Genomic DNA, 18,597 nt, shown 5'->3' with positions numbered 1-18,597 from the left:
TTTCCCATCCCAATGAGTCCACATCTTTCCCAGGCAGCCACTCCAGCAGTCCACTCTCCCACCACAGACCTTGAAGTCTTCACCAGATAGAAGACAACTATAACTCTAAGAGGGGAATTAGGCGTAAGAGGTGTGGCAGAACGCAACTACCCCCCCACACACACACACACACACGCACACACACATCTCAGGCCCAAAGCATGGCAGAGCACAACTACCCCCCCCATCTCAGGCCCAAAGAGTGGTGAAGCACAACTATCCCCCCCATGCACAAACACCTTATCTCAGGCCCCAGCTGACCTCAAATAACTGACTGCGCCCAGGGCTGACCAGGAGGAACTAGGTGATACTGGTTGCAACTGGTGAGGCCGGAAATGGGCATGAGAAAAAAAAGGTATAACTCCACACCAAATATTGTATGACCATGAGTCAAACTCCGTGCCCATAAATAGTGCTGCAGCCTAGAGCCCCTTGAGCTCTCCTGCACAGCAGCAGGCTGCACGGCGGTGAATCTCCCCTTGAGTTGGGACGCCCCTCAAGGTTACTCTCCAGGAGTTAAGAGAACCTCCGACAACAAACCATTGGAGTGGTAAGAAACAGACTCGGGCACTAACAAATGTGCAGTAAGATTTGCTTGCTATGACTACACTGTATGGCCATCTTCAATAAATCTGTTAACTAATAACCAATAACCTTCTCCCCCCCCCTTCACCCCCACGACAAGAGGCCAAATGACAAAGGCTGTCAGGATCCTGAAAGCTCCCCACAGCTTTTCCAGGTGTTGGGAAGCACCAGGAGGACACATGCCTGCCACCAGGCCTAGAAATGAGAAGGCATTATAGCTCAGCCTCTCCCAGGCTAGTACCAAAGCTCACAGCTGTACTCCTTATTGTTCCACTGCTGGTTGACCACTTCTTGCATTCCTGAGTGCAGTATCCCAGCATCAAGATATGTTACCCAAAACACTTAAGGCCTGAATACTTGGATAACCACCAGCTGATGAACTAGTTTTGTGCATCCCCATTGCTGAAGGCAGGCTCTGAAAACTTCTGGGACAGGCACAAGCACTGCTACTGTTTTCTGTGACAACTGTTGCTCTGCTACCCAAGACCCGGGATGAGCATGCTCAGAGTCTCCATAGCAGAACTGCAGGCTTGCTCCTACGGCACAAGTCCAGCCTCTACTTTGCCCAGAACCAAAGAATAGGAAGATGACTACCTACTCCCTTACCTCCAGACCTATGGAAATTGCAACTTGGAAGCATCCTGGGAACTTGAAGACCATTGCTTAGAGGCTTCTGAAACTATTTTCAGAACTCTGTTCACATACTGCATTTTCCAGTTCCTTAAGTGATACTGCCTTGTTCTGCACCAGAACTTTTGCAGGTAGAAGAGTACAGTTCACATCTGTTGATCAATACCTGTTCTTGCAGCCTCTCTCCAAAAGAGAATAGAAGGTAATCTTTCCTGCATGCAGTAGTTTTATTTGAAACAGTTATAACCTAGTACAAGCAGCTTCTAGGAAGACACTTCTAGAAATTGAACATTAGCTGAAGGCTTTAGACCAACAGCAGTCATTGTGCTGAGCATAGACACTGTCTGGGCACATTGGTGAAGGGCATATCATGAACTCCTTGCTAGAGAGGTGGAAGCATTGGATGCTTCAGCTGTTTTACTTCTGGCCCAAGTGTCAGCCCCTACTCCTGAATGGATCTACAGCCATTTAGGAAGTGTGGCCCTGCTACCTCACCTCCCTCAAGAGTTCTTAAGACTTCTTAATTCATCAATACCCAATAGTCACCACAGATGTGACATCTCACCCTCAGCTGGAATGGTGCATGTGTAAAGTTATCCCAGAAAAGACTCCCCCCAGAGTTGAGCCAGGCAGACTGTGTTCAGAGCCTTACCCCCTTTACATGAGGGTGGCAGAGGTTTCATGGGTCCCTGCTCCTACTGCCTGTGCTTCCTTCTCCTCCCTTGGAGAGAAGGGTCCCACCAGCCAAGAGAGAGGCATGTTGTTCTTCAGGTAGTCCAGCAGCTCCTCCATGTACTCCTGGATCACAGCCAGCTTCCCCTGGCTCTGGGTCAAGATGCTGCTGGACAAGTCCTGGAAGGAGCTTGCTGCTGAGAAAGCAGCATGAAACTCCTCTAGGTTACCAAGAGATTGTTTCACCTTATTCTGAAGGCTTGAAGGCAGGCCTTGGATTGCAGATACTATTTTACAGCAGGTGATCTGCAGCTGATGTGTGATACTGCGTGCCATGAGCAGGGCCAGAGACTCCATCTCCTAGAAGGAGGCAGAAAGGAGAAGGTCAGAGGAGCAAGTTACTTTAAGAAATCAAGCAGGGAAAGGGTGAATCAGATCCCTCTGCTTCCCTCCCCTTGGGCATACCTCTGGCTTTGCAGAGCTTGCATCTCCACTCTCCCTAGGACACTTCTTACTCCAGTCCAGCCACATCTGGCATAGTTTCTCTTGCCCTTCCTGAAGCTTTTGGTTAAATCCTTGCTTAAACACTTCAATCTGGGGGGGGGGTGGAGGGGGGAAAATCAGAGTGTCTCAAGACAGAAACCTGCTGGTCATCAACACAGCTGTCACTGTCATAGTGAGGTTGAGACCAAGTCGTACGTTTGGCCCTGTCCTGCTCTCCAACAGGGAGGCAGAGCTCTACCTACCAGTTCAATGATGCAGTGAAGCTGTGCAAGGGCCTCCTGCATGCCCTGCCAGGCCCGCTTCATTTTATCAGTTGAGTGCAGGTAGGCAAACTGGCGGAGTTCATCAGAGAGAGACCCCAACCGCACAAAGTACCTCTGCTTCTCCTGCTGCTGCTCCACAGATATTATGTCTGTGCCCTCCCCAGATGCTGCCAGTTTGGCTGAGGAGAAAGACAATGCCTGTAAGTGCCTGACCAGAGATGCTTAATAAGAAAACTAAACAAGCATCAGGAGAGCTTGGACTATGAGCCAGGTAGCCTCCAACATGGCACTTCCTATTAGTTCTTAAACCCATTTCAAAGATGAGAAAACAAGGTTGGTATCCCCATTTTGATGATCCTCATTAAATATGCAGGCACATATGCCACTTCCTGACCTAGTTCCTCATTTCCAATAGGCAGACTGAGGTCCTCTCCTGTTTCCTCCAGCACAGCTCCTGCTCTGCTCGCAGCCATCTGGCACACTCTGGAATCTGTAACCATTGCCACACTGCTGGTCACTGCAGATCTGGCAGCCTCCATGCCACTCTGAAGAGCCTCCTTGGTTGCATCTATCACCTCTGTCACTTTGCTGCTCACAGCATCCTTGGCATCAGCCACTCTGGATGACATTAGCTCTCTTGTGTCAGAGAGAACCTACGGAAATAGGTTAGTGTCAGATAAGAACTGCAGTGCTCTGTGACCCAGTCCCTGCTGCACCCAGAGGAGTCTTCAGACAGTATCTCCTGTTTGCTTTCTTACTCCTAAGAGAGCTCACTTTATGCACTCAGAGATTTGTTTCCTCAAGAGAACTTGAAGTATTTCTATCCTTGTAAAGGCCAGCTCTGCCCTCCTCTTCCAGCCAAGGAGGGCATAGCCTTTGGTTCTTACCTGGTCCATTGACTTTTGAAGGAGAGGGAGCTTCTCCCCTACTTTATCCAAGCCCTTGGAGGCATATTCGTTTGCCACAGCAACTGCAGAAAAGAGGAGGTGTCAAGACTTGGGTTTTCTACTATTTCATCTTGCAAGTCCTGCCTCCCCGATTATGCTGCCTTGCAGGGACTGTGGGTAAAGACTCCCACTCAGGCAGATGTGTTTTGATGTAACCTGGATTTGCTGAGCACCTTGTCTTGGTTTCCACTGCTGCTTGGTCTTGAGCAAAGTCTGTTCACTTTGAGAATAACCAGTCCCCACTTGCACTAGCAAGAACATAGCCACATACTTTGGAGTCCCACCTGCAGCTTGTTTAGTTCTTGACCAGACAGTTGCTTAGCTCTCACTTCTGCCCTAGCCTCCATGTCCCAGGGATCTAGAATCTCACAGTAAACAGGAGGGGGCCCACTCTGGTCTTAGAGTTAAACCAGGCCTGTCACACCAGCTGTTTTGTCAGACCCTTGCCATCAGGATCAGCCCCTCTCCCTCCATGAGGTTTAAAAACTTCGCACATGCTGAGGGTCTAGTTCTGGTTCTTGGGTTTTTTTTTGTTTGTTTCCCCCCCCCTCCCATTTGTGGGGGTCGGGGGGGGGGAAGGCAGCTCCACAGGAAACAGGACCATTAGTAATGATAGCCCTCCAAGTGGGGCTTTTCTTCCAGCCCCCATGGGCTTCTAAGAATCAAACTACAAGCAGCTGTCACCTAATACTTTGGGCCTGGCAAGATCAGTTTTAGGGTAGTCAACACCTGAGTCAAATCCAGTCCTTCAGGAAGAGGCACTTCTTCACACTACTCTGATTAGGACTCAGCCTTTTTTGCTTTACTTGTAAGTCTGGAGCTATCCCTTTAGTAAGTCAATGGAGAGGTGCCTTTCCACACCCAAGGGCTCCTTTCAGGGTTGGAAGGAACCAAAGAGTTAGGAGTCCCTCTGGGAAGGGGATTTGGCCATCACAAGCAGGTGTAAGCCTCCCCACCACATTACCTTGAGGCTCTAGTGTAGTCAGAACTGGTTGCACACAGGTAGCTGTGGCTTCAGTCAAACTCTTCACTCCTTGCTCTGCTGCCTCACCCACAGATCTGATGTAGGGGTGGCTCTCCTTGGTGGAGACATAAGCTGTAGAAACCACATCACAGGCAGAGCTGACCAAGGTCAGGTTAGCCACCAGATTTGTTGCAGCCTATGAGGGCAAAAAAAAATAAAACAAGCCGTGAGGCTTCCAAGCCTGACAGAGCTTTCTATGCAGCCCTGCACCAAAGCTTCACCTTTCTGCCTGTTCAAGTACCCTGGTCTGGTTGAAGGAGAGCAAACCACAGCTCATATTCACTTCAAAACCTGCAACTCACTAAAGAAACAAGCTGTGGAACGCTATTGATATTTATGGTTGGTCCATAACAGAAAGGTTTTCTTCCAATACAGAGTCATCCAAAGGGACAGAGGAGAGTGTAGACAGTCTCAGTACTGCTAGAACCTTACCCAGCTCCAGTTCATTTGACATAGTTATTAAACAATTCCAGGAAAAGCTTTATCAGAACAGGATTGCACTGATGTTAAGCTGGCAGACTCCACACTAGTCAGCAAGACACATGCTGCAGTCCACAGAGGCAAGTGCATCAGGTTTTGGGGCCCCCAAGACATGGGAGCCATTCCACAAAAGCATTGCCCAGGCTCTCGACTAGAGGTGTAGAGAAGCATCACTCCTAGCCAAGAGCCAGGCTATTTTGCTTAATCTAGCAGGTCACTTACAGGGTCTTCAGGCCTGCTCTTTTGGCTGTGCCACCACTCATTCCCAGAGAAGCTGCAGGGCACAGGCTGAGCAGAAGAGACTCCTCCCTTTGGGCAGGCTTAGTTTCCACCTATCCACAGTAGCAGCCACTTCCTCACACCTGCACCCAGAAGCTGCTGCTCCAGTTACAGCTCACACAGAGTACCTACCTGCTGTTCCTCTTCCTTCATCTCTGGGGAACTCTTAACAACTTCTTCCTTATCAGGCAGAGCAGAGTCCATTGCAGCTGAAACAGTGTCACAAGTGCCATGGTTTAGGAAGAGAGAAAGACTGAGCAGCTGAGGAATATTTCCCTCTGATTTTGCCAGGGAAAAAATTGAAGACCTGACAATTGGACTCTTTCCCTTATTAAAGGGACTCCCCCTGCAGTGATCTGTGCCAGTTGCAGAGCCCCCTAGTATTTAAGTTCCACATGCTTTCTGATATGAGAGGAATGGGGAGAACAGTCTTCCCTTGCACCTGGAGAGCTCCTGTTAGGAAGCCTTGTGGCCTTCCTACCTGTTAAGGTTAAAAGACAGTTGGGACCCTACTACCTTTTCCCTCCCCACCAAAGTCTGGAGAAGAACTTGCTTTAAGAGAGGCACTAAAACCAGGATTGAAACAAGCACCTCAAGAGTTATTCCACTCCTCTGAGCACACCCCAAGCTGAACAAGCTTTTCACTCAAGGACAGCGCAAGCTATACCTAGCCCTTCAGCCAGCCACTGTTGCAAGATACCTTAGGTTAACCAAGACTAATTTTGCTTTGTGATTAAGTCAGGTAAGAATCATTTAAGCTTGAATCAGGAACTCACAGAACAATTACAACTTTAATATCTAAAAGCTTTCACTCCTGTAGAGAACAGTACCTTTGTTTGTTTGTTTTAATTCTTCTTGGAGGTTAGCAGATGATCAGCAAGGAAGAACCAATCACCACACCATATCTGCTGCTGTACTCTCTGCCTTTATATACTGGCTGGGAAAGGTGGGATACAGATGGACACTAAGTGACTGACAGCTCAGGGAAGCAATAGAAAAGAGGCAGTCTTTGTCCCAGCCTGTGAGAGGTGGGATGGGATGGAGACAGGGACTGCTGTGGCTTGTTAATTACTCTGAACTTTCAGCTAATTCCTTTGGTTGCTGATTGAGTGGAGTCAGGCAGGCACACCTTGCCTACTGCAGAGTAGCCCCTTCAGAGGCCACTGCTTCTGCAAAAGGAGAATGGTGTTGTTGGCATGGCTTGCACACCCTCTCTATGGTCTTGTTTCAGATCATAGGTATAGTGTGGAAATGGCAATTAGTTGGGTTTGTTTCCCTTTCTGCTGGGAGACAATAACCAGAAAAGAAAAGAAGTATAGTGAGAAGACAGCTCCAGAGAAGGACTTCCTACCTAATGTGGGATTCGTGTAACCCAGTCCCTTTGCTCCTTCCCAGAATGCCTGCAGAGTGAGCAGCCCATGCTTAAGATTGGCAGTAGCCAGATTAGATGCCCTCTGCTTGGGTTCAATGTGCACTTTCAGGGCTGACCTGGTATGTGCCAGTCCCCTCAGAATATCTGCTAGCCTTCAAACATAATTACACAAGAGCCCAGTGATATTTGCATTTATTTGGGGAACTGCAGCTTCCATCCATCCCTGTACCAGGCGGAATGGGACCCACCAGCAGCTTGGAGGGAGGGCTAGCCATGGTCCATCCCTCTTGGCAGAGGAAGACACTTCAGATTCATTGTGTCATAGATGACACGAGGACCTGCCCTTGGGTGGTTTGCACAGGCAGTGGGGAGGGGGCAGCCAGTGCTGTTTGGCTTCTTTAAGGACTTTCCCTGCATGTATTCTAATGACTTTAAAATACAGAAGCCTTGTAAATGGCTCTTGTTTAATTTACAGAGGACCAATTATACAGAACAAACTATTCCAGGAGCAACAGGTTTCCCAGGGATCTGTGTTTTGGGGCTATTTATCTCTGGCTTCTCTGATGATTAAGGAAGCGGCCTGAAGCGGGCTGCCACTGCCATGGCCCCCCTCTTCTCCTGGCCCACCTCTTTGCCTGATTTTATTAGGATCTTGATCGCCATTCTGTCAAACTTGAAATAAGCTGAGCAGTTCATAAGTTATATGGGGGGGGGGAGGGAAAACAGTCTCATGAATGCACATAGAACATGATTCTTTCACACACCAGGTTAAAAAGAAATGTGGGTACAGCGAGGGAGGCACAGTGACTGATCAAGGACAAATCACTGACTGTCAACCGACAGCAATGGAATGGACTGTTACAGAAGAGCATCACCATCATTCTTCAGGGAAAACAGCACAGGGACCAGTTTTGATATCCCCAGTGATTTGGTAAGAACTTGCAAAAAGGAAAAAGGGAAACTCATTGTACAGTCCCAGAGAAGCCAACCTGGGAGGACAGCACTGTCTGGATGGTTGGTGATTCAGGCAGTTACATGAAGTCCCACTGGGAAGCTTGGGAGTGGGAAAGGGATTTTTGTTTCACGTGTCCTCCTAGTACCCCAATCCCACAAAGGGACACTGCTTTACTTTTATGCATGCACTGCCCATCATTTCAACAAGCCTGTTCTTGAGGTGGAAGTTCAACAATGAAGCTTTGCAGGTTCAGGGTTCATGTGATTTTTCCTTTGCTTGCAGGAGAACATGTACAGCATTTGTGTTACATCCTACATCCAAAACTCTAGCTCCTGGACTAAAGTATCAGTCCTTACCTTCATTAAAGAAGGCAGCATCCAGAAATAACCTTTGTACTGCCTCCCCAGACAGCCTGTGTCACCCAGCCAAACTCGCAACTTGGTATGATGATATCCAGATTGCGGAAGCCTAGAGGTGGTTGTTTTGCCAGGCTCATGTCCAATACTAGGTTATGCGTGTAGCCTCCATGCTCCCTTCGGAGCATACATGGGAGTGAAGAGCCCCAGCAACTTCCCTCAGTCTTTGCCCATGTTTGCTCAGAAGAAAGCCTCCACAAGCACCCGGCATAGTGTTGGGGGCCCCTGAGTGGAGCAAGGAATCAGCCAGCTTCGCAGGGAAGATGTACGTTGTACGAGAGATGGGTCAAAGCTTACAGATGCTTCAGGTGGATCAGCTTAAGGCAAGATAATGCTGTCTCACCTAAGCCATCCTATTTCTCAGAGTGGCCTGCCAAAACCTGCACTTCACAGTGTGAGAAGTATCATTCCAGCTCATGGGACACCCTCAAGCTCACCCAGGACTTCCCCGGGCATGACCCCAAGCATTTTTACGTCTTTCTTAGTCACCCCAAAGCCCACATGTGGACAGAAGTGGCTGTGTACAGCTACCCATGGAAGATGTGGTGGTCACACTGTGTTCTGCTATTCTGACATAGCAATGCTGAATTTCTGTATGGCAAGGAGGAGGCTGTGGTTGTCAAAACAGAGGTGACCAAAGGCAGGATGCCTGCACATCTCACCACATTTTGCAAAGCAAGAATCAAATCACAAGGTGCCAGGCCATGGAACAGAGGAAGGGCAAGTGCCAAACTATCTTCAGCCCTCAGGTCCACGTAGGGGAGGCCCCCCATGAGTGAGGCCAGAAATGTTAAATCACAAGTGACTGGAAGTCCTTTATGACATTGGTTGGATTAACTATTCAGTAAATAAACCTCTTTTGCTAAAGAGTCTGAATGTCTTTGTAGTTATAAAAATGCAAATGGACAAGCTAATTGTGCTTCCCGTCAACACAAACCAAGTACAAAGGCTGAATTCTGGGAACTCAGCATTTTTTGCAGGCTCCAGATGCATGGAGCATTTGTGCACCTGAGGGTCTGGTGTGTCTATAGTTGGCACCTCTTCCCTGCTCTGGGGGACCTGGCAGATTTGGGCTTTTGTTCTCTCTTCATGTGTCCAGAGAGGAGAGATGCAGCCTAGTTGAAGCCCTAACAGTTCTGAGAAGCACGCAAGACCTTCCTCTTGGCTGTCATGCCTTTGAAAAGGCAAACAAACAAACAAACAAATATCATTCTCTTCTTTTCCCATTTGTCTGGGGAACAGTCCCACCTGTAAGTACATTTTTCTCACCTAAGTAGGTGACATGTCAACCCTCAAAATCAAACCACCCATTTCAGAGAACCAAAACTGTCACCTAAGGGAACAGCTCGCATCTGCAGCCATGACAGTAGCTGTGTTCAGAGTGGAGCAGGAGAAAAAGACAGCTTGTTTCAGAGCTGCAGCTCCTCCGCACAGAGAATAGCAACCTGCCTGACAGCTGCCTCCCTCGGGTATCACAGGTAGCCCGTGCTAAGTGGCTTTGCAGCACTCCAGGCAAAAGAGCCTCAGATAGCAGCTAGGGCTTTATAGGTTTCAACCAGTGTTTAACATTAGCATTGCAATCCCTCTAGGAGATAGTCCTGGCACTAGAAGCCAACTTTGATGATCTGACTGCTGTGAGAAAGGTCATAACAGCTGAGTTCACCAGCAGCAGCAGGAATTTCTACCGTTGTAAGCTGAGATAATGGAAAACAGACTACTACCATCCAGAGCAGCAAGTGTTGCTGGAAATCATGCTCACACTGAAGGTACAAAATGGTTTCTTTCAGCCTTGTCTTTGGAAGGACTCCAAACAGGACTCCTGTTACCTGAGCCAAACAGAGAAGATGGCAGTTCTTTACACAGCAGAACAGTGGGGAGCAGGAAAAGCTAAACCAGGGAAGAAAACAGACTTATTGAGTCCTTTATAAATGTAAAACAGCTATCCTGATAAATCCAAACAACTTGAACGTAACGGAGATAAAAGCAAATGCTTCCTAATGAGATGATTAAAACGAAAACTGAAATTTCTATATCCTTTCTCCTTCAGCTGTAAAGCATAAAAGGGAACCTAGGCAGTCCCTATCTTATCTAAAGACCATCCACACTCCTAATATACAGCACAGTGATGGAGAGGATGGGTGGTGTGTGCAGGTGCTGGGTACAGGCACATGATGTCGTAACCAGAGGAACACAGGGGACAGCTCAGGGCAGCAGGGGACAAGCGCTGCCCTGCCCTGATCAGGGAGTCCTGGACCAAAGGTGAGCCCTCCCCTTACTCCCTGTGGCTGTTTGGGGCTGGCAGGGCAAGAGCATCAATTCCCTGCTCCCCCTGTTGAATATGGGACACTTTGTCAGCAAGACTCTGAGAATCAATGGGCTAGAGGTATCCTGGCTCTGTAGCCCAGAGAAACCAGGTCATGCATTTTGGAGAGAAGAGTTCTTGACATCTGCGTCTGGGCCTTGCTTATTTATTTCATGTGACCTAGCCCCTGGGTAAGCTATATTAGCAACCCTGGGAGAAGGGACAGCTTCAACTGAAAGAGCACAGTGTTTCCTTCTCTCTCCTCTGCTGGAGTCAGTAATTTGGATGTTCACCTGGCATGTGAAGATCCCCTCAGCCTGCAGAAGGCTTTGAACTCAGCTCTCCCACAACCTGCATGAATGCTTTAGTATCAGCTGCTGTATAGTAGCATCACTCTTATTTTTCAGTGAAAGTAGCATGGCTACTGTGTTTTGAGAAGATGATGAGGCTCATAATGGTTTGTCTCCTTGCCTGGGGACAGAAAAACCTTTGACATTTTGAGCTACTAATGCAGCCTTCTCTGCCTGAAGTGAGTTCCGAGTTTGTTTGTCCTCCTCACAGGATAGTAGTGATGTGGCAAAGGGACTGGGTCCTCTGCAGTCTGCCTTTTCCATAGAAAAACTAAAATGTCTAGCCTTAAAAAATCTAAGAGATGGCAACAAGGCATGTGGTTTGCTGTGAAGGTAGAGAGAAAACGCTGTGAGGACTTGAATGCAGCTCCTTGATGCATTAGACGGGAGACAGATGTTCTCTGCCTCCCATATCATGCACAAAGTACTGCTGACTCTGGAAGGTCAGGTCTTACCCATTTAAACTCTGTGTGATGGAGCTTCAAGACCAAAGAAAACAGGAAAAAAGTAATGAGAAAACCATGCCTAGGGCTGAACTCCTTCTGCAGGAGATAGATACTTGCCTAAAGAACTTTTGCATGATCCTCAAGGAACTTGGCCAGGCTAATAACCCTGCCACAGGCTGACACTGGCCATACCTCCCTCTTGTTGTGGAGAGAGAGGGTGCCAAAATACAGCTGCAATAAACTCAGTAGTCTGCCAAGAAATATCTCTTTTTCTTGAAGGGCAGAAAACTCATTTCTTTAATAAACGACAAAAAGTAGTTACATGAAGTTCTCGAGAATGGAGATGCTTTGTTAACTTTGTCTTAAGACTCCCAAGCTTTGCAAATGAGAATCTTTTTTTCCCAAACTCATGTTAAACTCACTTAAACTCCCTCTAGTATGTGCATGTTGAGAAGGAATGGCAACAGACTCTATCATAAATATTTGTCTGAAACATTCTCTCTTGCTTACCTGAAACATGCACAGTGCTCTGCTTTAAGGTGCTGATGTTCACATGGGGGAGCAACAAACTATTCCTAGCCCTCCTCCTGCCTACAGACACCTAACCTGCCTGGCTAGTTTCCCTACTGATGTGTGTCCAGCCATCTCCCACCCCCACAACTTTGGATGTCCTTTGAATTGCATCTACTTCTTTATGGAAATAGTAGCTGGCCAAATTAAGTCCTTACAAACTCTAAAACAGCCTGGGCCCTGGAAGGAGAATCTAGAGCTAGCATTGTCTTGCTGCTCTTTTGCTTCATCCACAAACATGGGTTAGCACCTGTGTGGACATGTGGTGCTCTTGGGCTGTGACCTTCCTCACAAGCAGAGAAAAGTGAAGCTGAGCTGTGAGCACTGGCTCACTATTACCTTTCAGTTGCATCTGACTGCAAGATGTCTCATGAAACCCAGCCGCTTGCTGCTGCCCCAGGGACTCCCAAGGAGAATCATGTAGCTGCGGCTTCCTCTGAGAGCAAGGAAGAACAGGTAACTACTGCATGGCAGGGGGTAGGGAGAGACCTGTGTTACTGCCTGAAAGCAATGGGAGCTCTTTCTTTGGTTGAGTAGACCTTCTCTGTATGAGTTCTTCACTGCGTAGTCCAGTCCCCTCAGTGCTGGGAGTCGAAAGCCTGTTCTCAGACAGCTCGCAATATAAAATGCCCGACTGGGTCAGACCAGTAATCCCTTTAGCTCAGTGTTTGCTGACAATAGCAACAGGGGATGTTATTTAGGGGGAGCATTCCCATGCCTGGCCACCTCCCATGATCCATTCCCTTCCATTCCCCAGCACCCTTGATCCCTGTAGTAGAAATGTTAGGGAGTTCATCCCCACTTATTCCCTCCATTTATGGATCTGTCATTCATGACCAGCTAATCTTTGACCCTGATGATACTGTCTGCCCATACCATGCAGTGGCAATGAACTCCAGGAGTTCACCACCTGCTGTGTACATTTCTGCTAGCTGTTCTAACAGCTGCGACTGGTGGTTCATGGCCTTAATCACCTGCACACAGCCTTGGTCAGCTTTTCACTGGCTGCTGAAACAGCACCTGAAGCTCTGCTCCTGCCTTACTCGGAGTAGCCTTGAATGCTGGACTGCTGTACTCTAGTGACAAGTCTGTTGAAAGCTGCCTTCCGCTTGTATGCGAGTGGGTACAGCCCTAGCTCTGTGAGCTGCCCTGCTAGCTCTGTGGAGGATGGGTCAATTCCTTGTGTAGCTGGGAGGAACCTTGTGGTATAGCTGCACTTCACAAGTGATACCGCTGGGGGGAGTCTACCTGTGGTTCTGCTCCAGGTCACCTACATCATCATCGCGGTAACTGGGCAGTAGCTGGGGTTGATGAGGGACCAGTGAAACAGCCTTAATAATGAAGACATACATTGCCTGGGGAAGAAGGCGTAACAAACCCCAATGGACTGTGACTTCTTACGGGACTTCTTATTCCTTGTTAGAATACAGCTGGGCCAGGAGTCGAACTGCTATTGCTCAAGTCATCTTATCATACGGTTTCTTCTGCCCCTGTCTCCTCTGAAGAGACTCACCCATCTGTCAGAAACATGCATGGTGCAGCAGAAGCAGAAGTGAAGACCTTAGCTAGGTCTGCCACTGCTGTGGCACAGCCAGTTCTGTCTAGGCTTGAAACTGAGAGTGAGTAGGCTGTGGTCTCAGAAACTTCTCTTGGGTGAGCAAGTGAGTGAGTAAGTGAAGGCTTAGAGTCTGGTGATGACTAATGCAGTCAAGAAATCAAGTACCAAGTGTCTCCCCCCCTGTTGATGTGGGGGACATGCTGGTAGGATGTAGAAAGTCTAAGATCTATTTACATGTTCACTTTCAAATGCATTTGATTTCTGATTTGCCTTTAGTTGCAGCAGTGCAGGAATGTATTTACCTGGGACAGGACAAATTGGAAGACAAGCTGCCAAACCTGCAAGAACCAGATGACAAGGTAACAGTTTCTGGTGGATGGGAGGCCAGGTGAACTTGCTTGTCTAGCTGGACCTGGCCAGTCTCCTTGTTCTGGGCTGAGAGAAGAGCAAGGCTCTCTTCTCTTCTCCCACCAGGTATCTTGTGAGTCACTCATAACTGACTTCAGTATTGAATCTCTTTGAACCCTTACCCAGCAAATGGTGTGCCTTGGTCCTGAACTTCTATGCAATAAAATTTAGACTTAAATCTGGTCTGTAGAAACAAACAAAACAAAAAAAAAGAAGGGTGGTGGGTGGCTATGACCTCCAGAGAAAAGCCTTGTTACAGACCAGTTGAATCTACATACATGCAACTTCTACTGGAGAGGAAAGAACCAATCTTGACTGAAGGAGTACCTTGACTAAAAGTACTAATTCTTCAATCTAACACAGAACTAGAAATTCTCGCCAACTAGGAACATCCCCCCCCTCCCCTTCTTGGTGTCCATGGCATGTTCTTCTGGAATGCTCTCCCTCACAGAGGAGATGAGACCCGGGTACCTGCCAGTTCCCTTGGGCTGGCTCAGATGTCCATTCCCCCTGCTTCCTACCCCAAGGCTCCTCTAACAGCCTAAACCAGCTCCTCCTTTTACTCCCAACTTCCTTTGGTTATTTTTGCCTGAATGGCTCTTTTGACTGTCTGATCAAGCCTGATACATTTAGTCAATAGACTTAAATGCAAATTCTGAAGTTAGATGGCAAACATACTGCAATCTACTCAGTAGCTGCAGTGCAGACACTCCTGGCACTGGACTTTCCTGCTGAAATGATTAAAAGACAAAGGAAACAAACAAATAGTTACTCTCCGAAAACAAATCAGTGTTACTTGAGCATTCTGTGTTGAGAGATTCAATCCTGCAGCTCTGTCCCAACTGGGAAAAGTTTGAAGCTGCAAAGCCAGAACTCTCTGGAGCTGTCACAGCTGTTCTGACTTGCCCTTCTGTCCCCTTCTCTCCCAGCTGGTGGGTTGGTACTCTGCTACATGCATGTTCTAGAGTCCATCTTCCGGGAAGATGTTAGAGCACAGCTGGAAACTCTTTGTATCCTTGCTGCTGGACTACTGTCCCTTGACAAATTTGAATACTCTAACCTGAGGTGAAGTTTCTTAACATTTGTTGCCCCACGTTCTTCTCACTGAAGCTCTCAATGATAATTTTAACAAACTGTCAGATTATTTTTGTGGAAGGTCCCATGCAAGTCTCATTACAGTTTCCACATCCCACAAACTGGGTGAACTGCACCCCAAGCAGAGCTTACTCACACTTGTAGTCTGACTTATTCCCCACCTGGGCTGGTCAAATAGCTCTGATGTTGAAATAGTCTCATCAACCTCACGGTTGTACCAAATGCTGTTCTACAGAAGTGGGTACATTCAGTCTTCTGATCTCTCTCTAGGTTCTCTCTGGCATCAAAGAGCTGGTGTCACCCGGCATCACTGGTGCCGAAGATGCTGCGATCAGAGTGGCGGTGTTGGAGGCAGCCAGGGAAGTTGTTCAGAGAGTCCTGGAGTCTGCTAGGTCCGTGGTGACCAGCCAGGGCATGGCAGTGGATTGCGAAGCAGGCAAGATCACTGACAGAAGTGTGGAAGCTGTGCCAGGAAAATCGGATCACCATTTCCCCATCACAGATGAGGAACTAGGTCAGAAAACACTTGCGTGAGGCAGATCTGCAAAGAAGATCTTTCTAGGCTTCTCTGCAATGTAGAGAGGTAGCGCGAGTGTGTGTGGTTGGGGTACTCGGCCTCCCAGTTCCTGCTATATTTGGGGGATACAGACACTTTTAAAAGCCATGGTCACTCTGACTCTAACCTGCAAGGCTTCATGACTGCTGACCATCTGTCGTATGCACTCTAGGACAATTAACAATTAACTTCTCATCGCTGTTTTTTCCAGCTGACCTTGTGGTCTCTGTGGAGGGGACTGAAGGGGCAGCTGTCCAGCAGCAGTCAGACCATCAGGGTTATTTCATACATCTGAGTTCCTTGCCCACTCATCTGCATCAAAAAGCCTACCAGTGCTTCTTAGCCAAAGTGAGGAAGATCAAGATGGTCATGCAGGAGACTTTCTCAAAGTTGCAGGAGGTCATTGAGCTGGTAGGAACACTGTTCTGTCTCCAAGTGTCCTGTCTTGAAGCTGCTTGCTGTAAAGCAGTCTTCCCCTTTACTCCCTGTGAAGACCAGGAGGATCTCTGTGCCAGCTCACAAGCTGGCTGGGGTAGTCACAAGGCAAGTCTTGCTGCTATAGTAATTCACTCTTGTCTTCGCTTTCCTGTCCTACTCCAGATTGATTGTGTCAAGCAGGGTATTTATCAGAAGCTTCAAAATGGGCAGGAAAAGCTGCACCAGATGTGGCTGACCTGGAACAAGAAGCAGCCAAAAGAGAATGAGGACACAACTTCCTTGGAGCTGAAGGTAGTGGTCTGCTGGAGATGCTGGCTCACTGAAGTTGTTTTGGGGTGGGAGTGGGTGCACTGGGAGCTGCTTCTAAAGCTTCCTTTCCTCCCCTGTAGTGGCTGGAGGTCCAGATTCTGGCCATGTCTCATGGCAGCACCCAGCAACTGCAGCACACTCTCCAGACTCTACTGGCCAACAGCCAAGGCTTCCCATCCAGCATCCAGGACAAGATGCAGCAGGTACAGCAGGAATTACAGGAGACCCACAGCTCCTTGCAGGCTGCTGCTTCTTTCCAAGACCTGTCCAGGAACATCCTGACCCAGAAACACCATTTAATGAACACAGGCCAGGAGTGCGTGGATGAACTGCTGGAGTATGTGGAACATAATAGACCTCTTGCCTGGCTGGTGGGACCTTTCACACCATCTTCTAGAGCCTCTGTAGGATCACAAAAAGGGACAAAAGAGAAGGAAGGTGAGGGGAATAAGTCCTTTAATACCTACTCTTGTGGGAACCAACTTCTCTAGCTAGTACTGATATAAAAGTTTCCCCTGAACTGTGACTCCTGCTGTTGATAGTAAATCATCCCTCCCCTGCAGTGCTTAAAACTGATCAATGACTTCTAATCCAGGAGTACTCAGGATTCAAGAACAGTTTTGTAACAACAGGCATTCTTGCATGTAAAAAATAAGCAAGCCTGGTGATCCCAAGCCACCTCTAAATAAATTAAGATCAAGCGTGTATGATGCAGAAAGCTTTCTGAAATAAAGTCATGTGTCATCACTTGAGGCACTCCTCTGCTTGGCTACCCACCACAACTTTGCTCACCCACGTGTTGGGACATAACCTTCATTTCTCACTGTGTCCCGCAGGAACATGCAGTGCATGGTGAGGAGCAGTAATCACTAGGTGCTGCAACTTGTGTTCCACAAGAGCCCCTGGTCCAGTCATGGTCTGTCTATCTACATTGCAATATTGCAGTCTATCTTCCCTGCCCAACAAGGTTAGCCTAGTTCAAAAGGTCTTTCCAGATGAATCCCAGTGCTGCTTTTTCCTTATATTGTCAGCGTTTCATTCCTAGGAACATTCTGTAAGACCTATCTGCAGTCTACCTAAAATGGTTCACCTAGATCTAGATGCCTGACTGTGCGTGGGTGGTGTGTGTGTAAAACCCTGTGGGTTTCCCAGACAAAAAAACATTAATGTTTTTGCTTCTACTGCCTATGGTGAGTGTGAGCTGTCACACAGTAAAAAGCAAACAGCTAGATTTCTTCTTAAATTCCTTTAGTTGCCATCAGAGAAAAGCAGAACTGTTTACAAAGAGATGAGTGTATCATCCTGGCTCAGCACCTGTACTCCTGCAGAAAACCTTTCAAAACCATACTGATTTCCAAGAAACTGCTACTATTCCCTCTTGCACCCACTCTTTACCGCTTATTTTTCATGGCTCTTTTTGAAAGTAAAATGTTTTGCTAAGTCCCCTTAGCAGAAAAAAACTCATACAGAGGTAGAAAACAGCAAGCAATTTTGTGTTGTGGGTATGCTGCTGTTAGTACCAAAGAGCATGTCCCAGTGGTTTGTATCACAGAGGAACAGAAACTCTCCAGATGGAAATTGCTGTTCAGATCCTTTGTAGTATTGGCTTAGCCTTGCTTAGCCTTTCTGTCTTAGAAAGATGTATTGAGTGTGATAGCTGTCAGCCTGCTGCAGAGTTTAGCATATTGCTGGACAGTCAGGTTTCAACAACTGTGTAGTTATGGTGATAATTACCACTGTTGCCTTGGCTGAAGCTGCAGAGCACCTGTATTTATAAGGAAAATAAAGATGAACGGTCAAAAATAAAGGGAGACTCTTGAAAAAAGAAACAGGAGAGTTTCCTTTGTCTGGGTTTTTCTCCTCTAATAAAGATCAGCATACCCCTTCCCCTGGAATCTGTTAAATCAAATTATTTTGGTTTAATGGGTAACCTTTTTTCCCCATCTCTTTTAGCAGCAGAGAAGGAGAGGGAAAGTAAAGCAGGACAGGAAGAGCTAGCCAGAATTGGCATTGGCTGTACCTTGTGCTTTTAGGCTGATCACCTAATATAAGGTGATGCAGAGAGATTAGGGAAGCTGAGAGTGGTGAACTGAAGTGGAGAATCCATTGCTGCTAGGCCACTGACAGTCAATGAGAAAACCTGTGCCAGCATCTCAGGGCTGGAGTTGCTGCTATAGAGACTGTATCCAACTCAGTGGCAGGTTGCTAAAACAGCCAAAGGACCCAAGAGGTAGACTGACTCTGAAGGACCAGACAACATCAAGCTGACTGCTCTGAAAAGGAGTTTGGCTTTTTTTTTCTTTTTTTTTTTTTTTTTGGACAGCATGGGTGGTATTGACTGAATGCAGTAACTGGCTGAGCAATGTTTGGTCTTCAGAACTGAACCTAACCCATCAGTA

At 47.5% G+C, this 18,597-nt stretch overlaps 2 protein-coding genes across 2 annotated transcripts; one reads left to right on the top strand and one right to left on the bottom strand.

Moving 5' to 3' along the window:
• Nucleotides 1-1,911: 1,911 nt before the first annotated feature.
• On the bottom strand, nucleotides 1,912-7,070 carry LOC106491035 (perilipin-3-like). Its single transcript, XM_013950564.2, has 8 exons — nucleotides 7,025-7,070; nucleotides 5,556-5,701; nucleotides 4,605-4,800; nucleotides 3,581-3,663; nucleotides 3,088-3,346; nucleotides 2,673-2,872; nucleotides 2,392-2,520; nucleotides 1,912-2,286 (listed from the first exon to the last, which is right to left on the bottom strand). The coding sequence occupies exons 1-8, from the start codon at nucleotides 7,068-7,070 to the stop codon at nucleotides 1,912-1,914; spliced, it is 1,434 nt and encodes a 477-aa protein (XP_013806018.2).
• A 5,127-nt stretch (nucleotides 7,071-12,197) lies between these two features.
• On the top strand, nucleotides 12,198-18,231 carry LOC136993641 (perilipin-3-like). The gene is made up of 8 exons (XM_067307961.1): nucleotides 12,198-12,290; nucleotides 13,258-13,453; nucleotides 13,669-13,751; nucleotides 15,166-15,409; nucleotides 15,663-15,862; nucleotides 16,052-16,180; nucleotides 16,279-16,636; nucleotides 18,152-18,231. Exons 1-8 carry the CDS (start codon nucleotides 12,198-12,200, stop codon nucleotides 18,229-18,231), a joined length of 1,383 nt encoding a protein of 460 aa, XP_067164062.1.
• Nucleotides 18,232-18,597: the final 366 nt, after the last annotated feature.

Source organism: Apteryx mantelli, chromosome 18 (assembly GCF_036417845.1).
Source record: "Apteryx mantelli isolate bAptMan1 chromosome 18, bAptMan1.hap1, whole genome shotgun sequence".
Taxonomy (NCBI): Eukaryota; Metazoa; Chordata; class Aves; order Apterygiformes; family Apterygidae; genus Apteryx; species Apteryx mantelli.
This window is presented reverse-complemented; position numbering and strand designations above follow the sequence as displayed.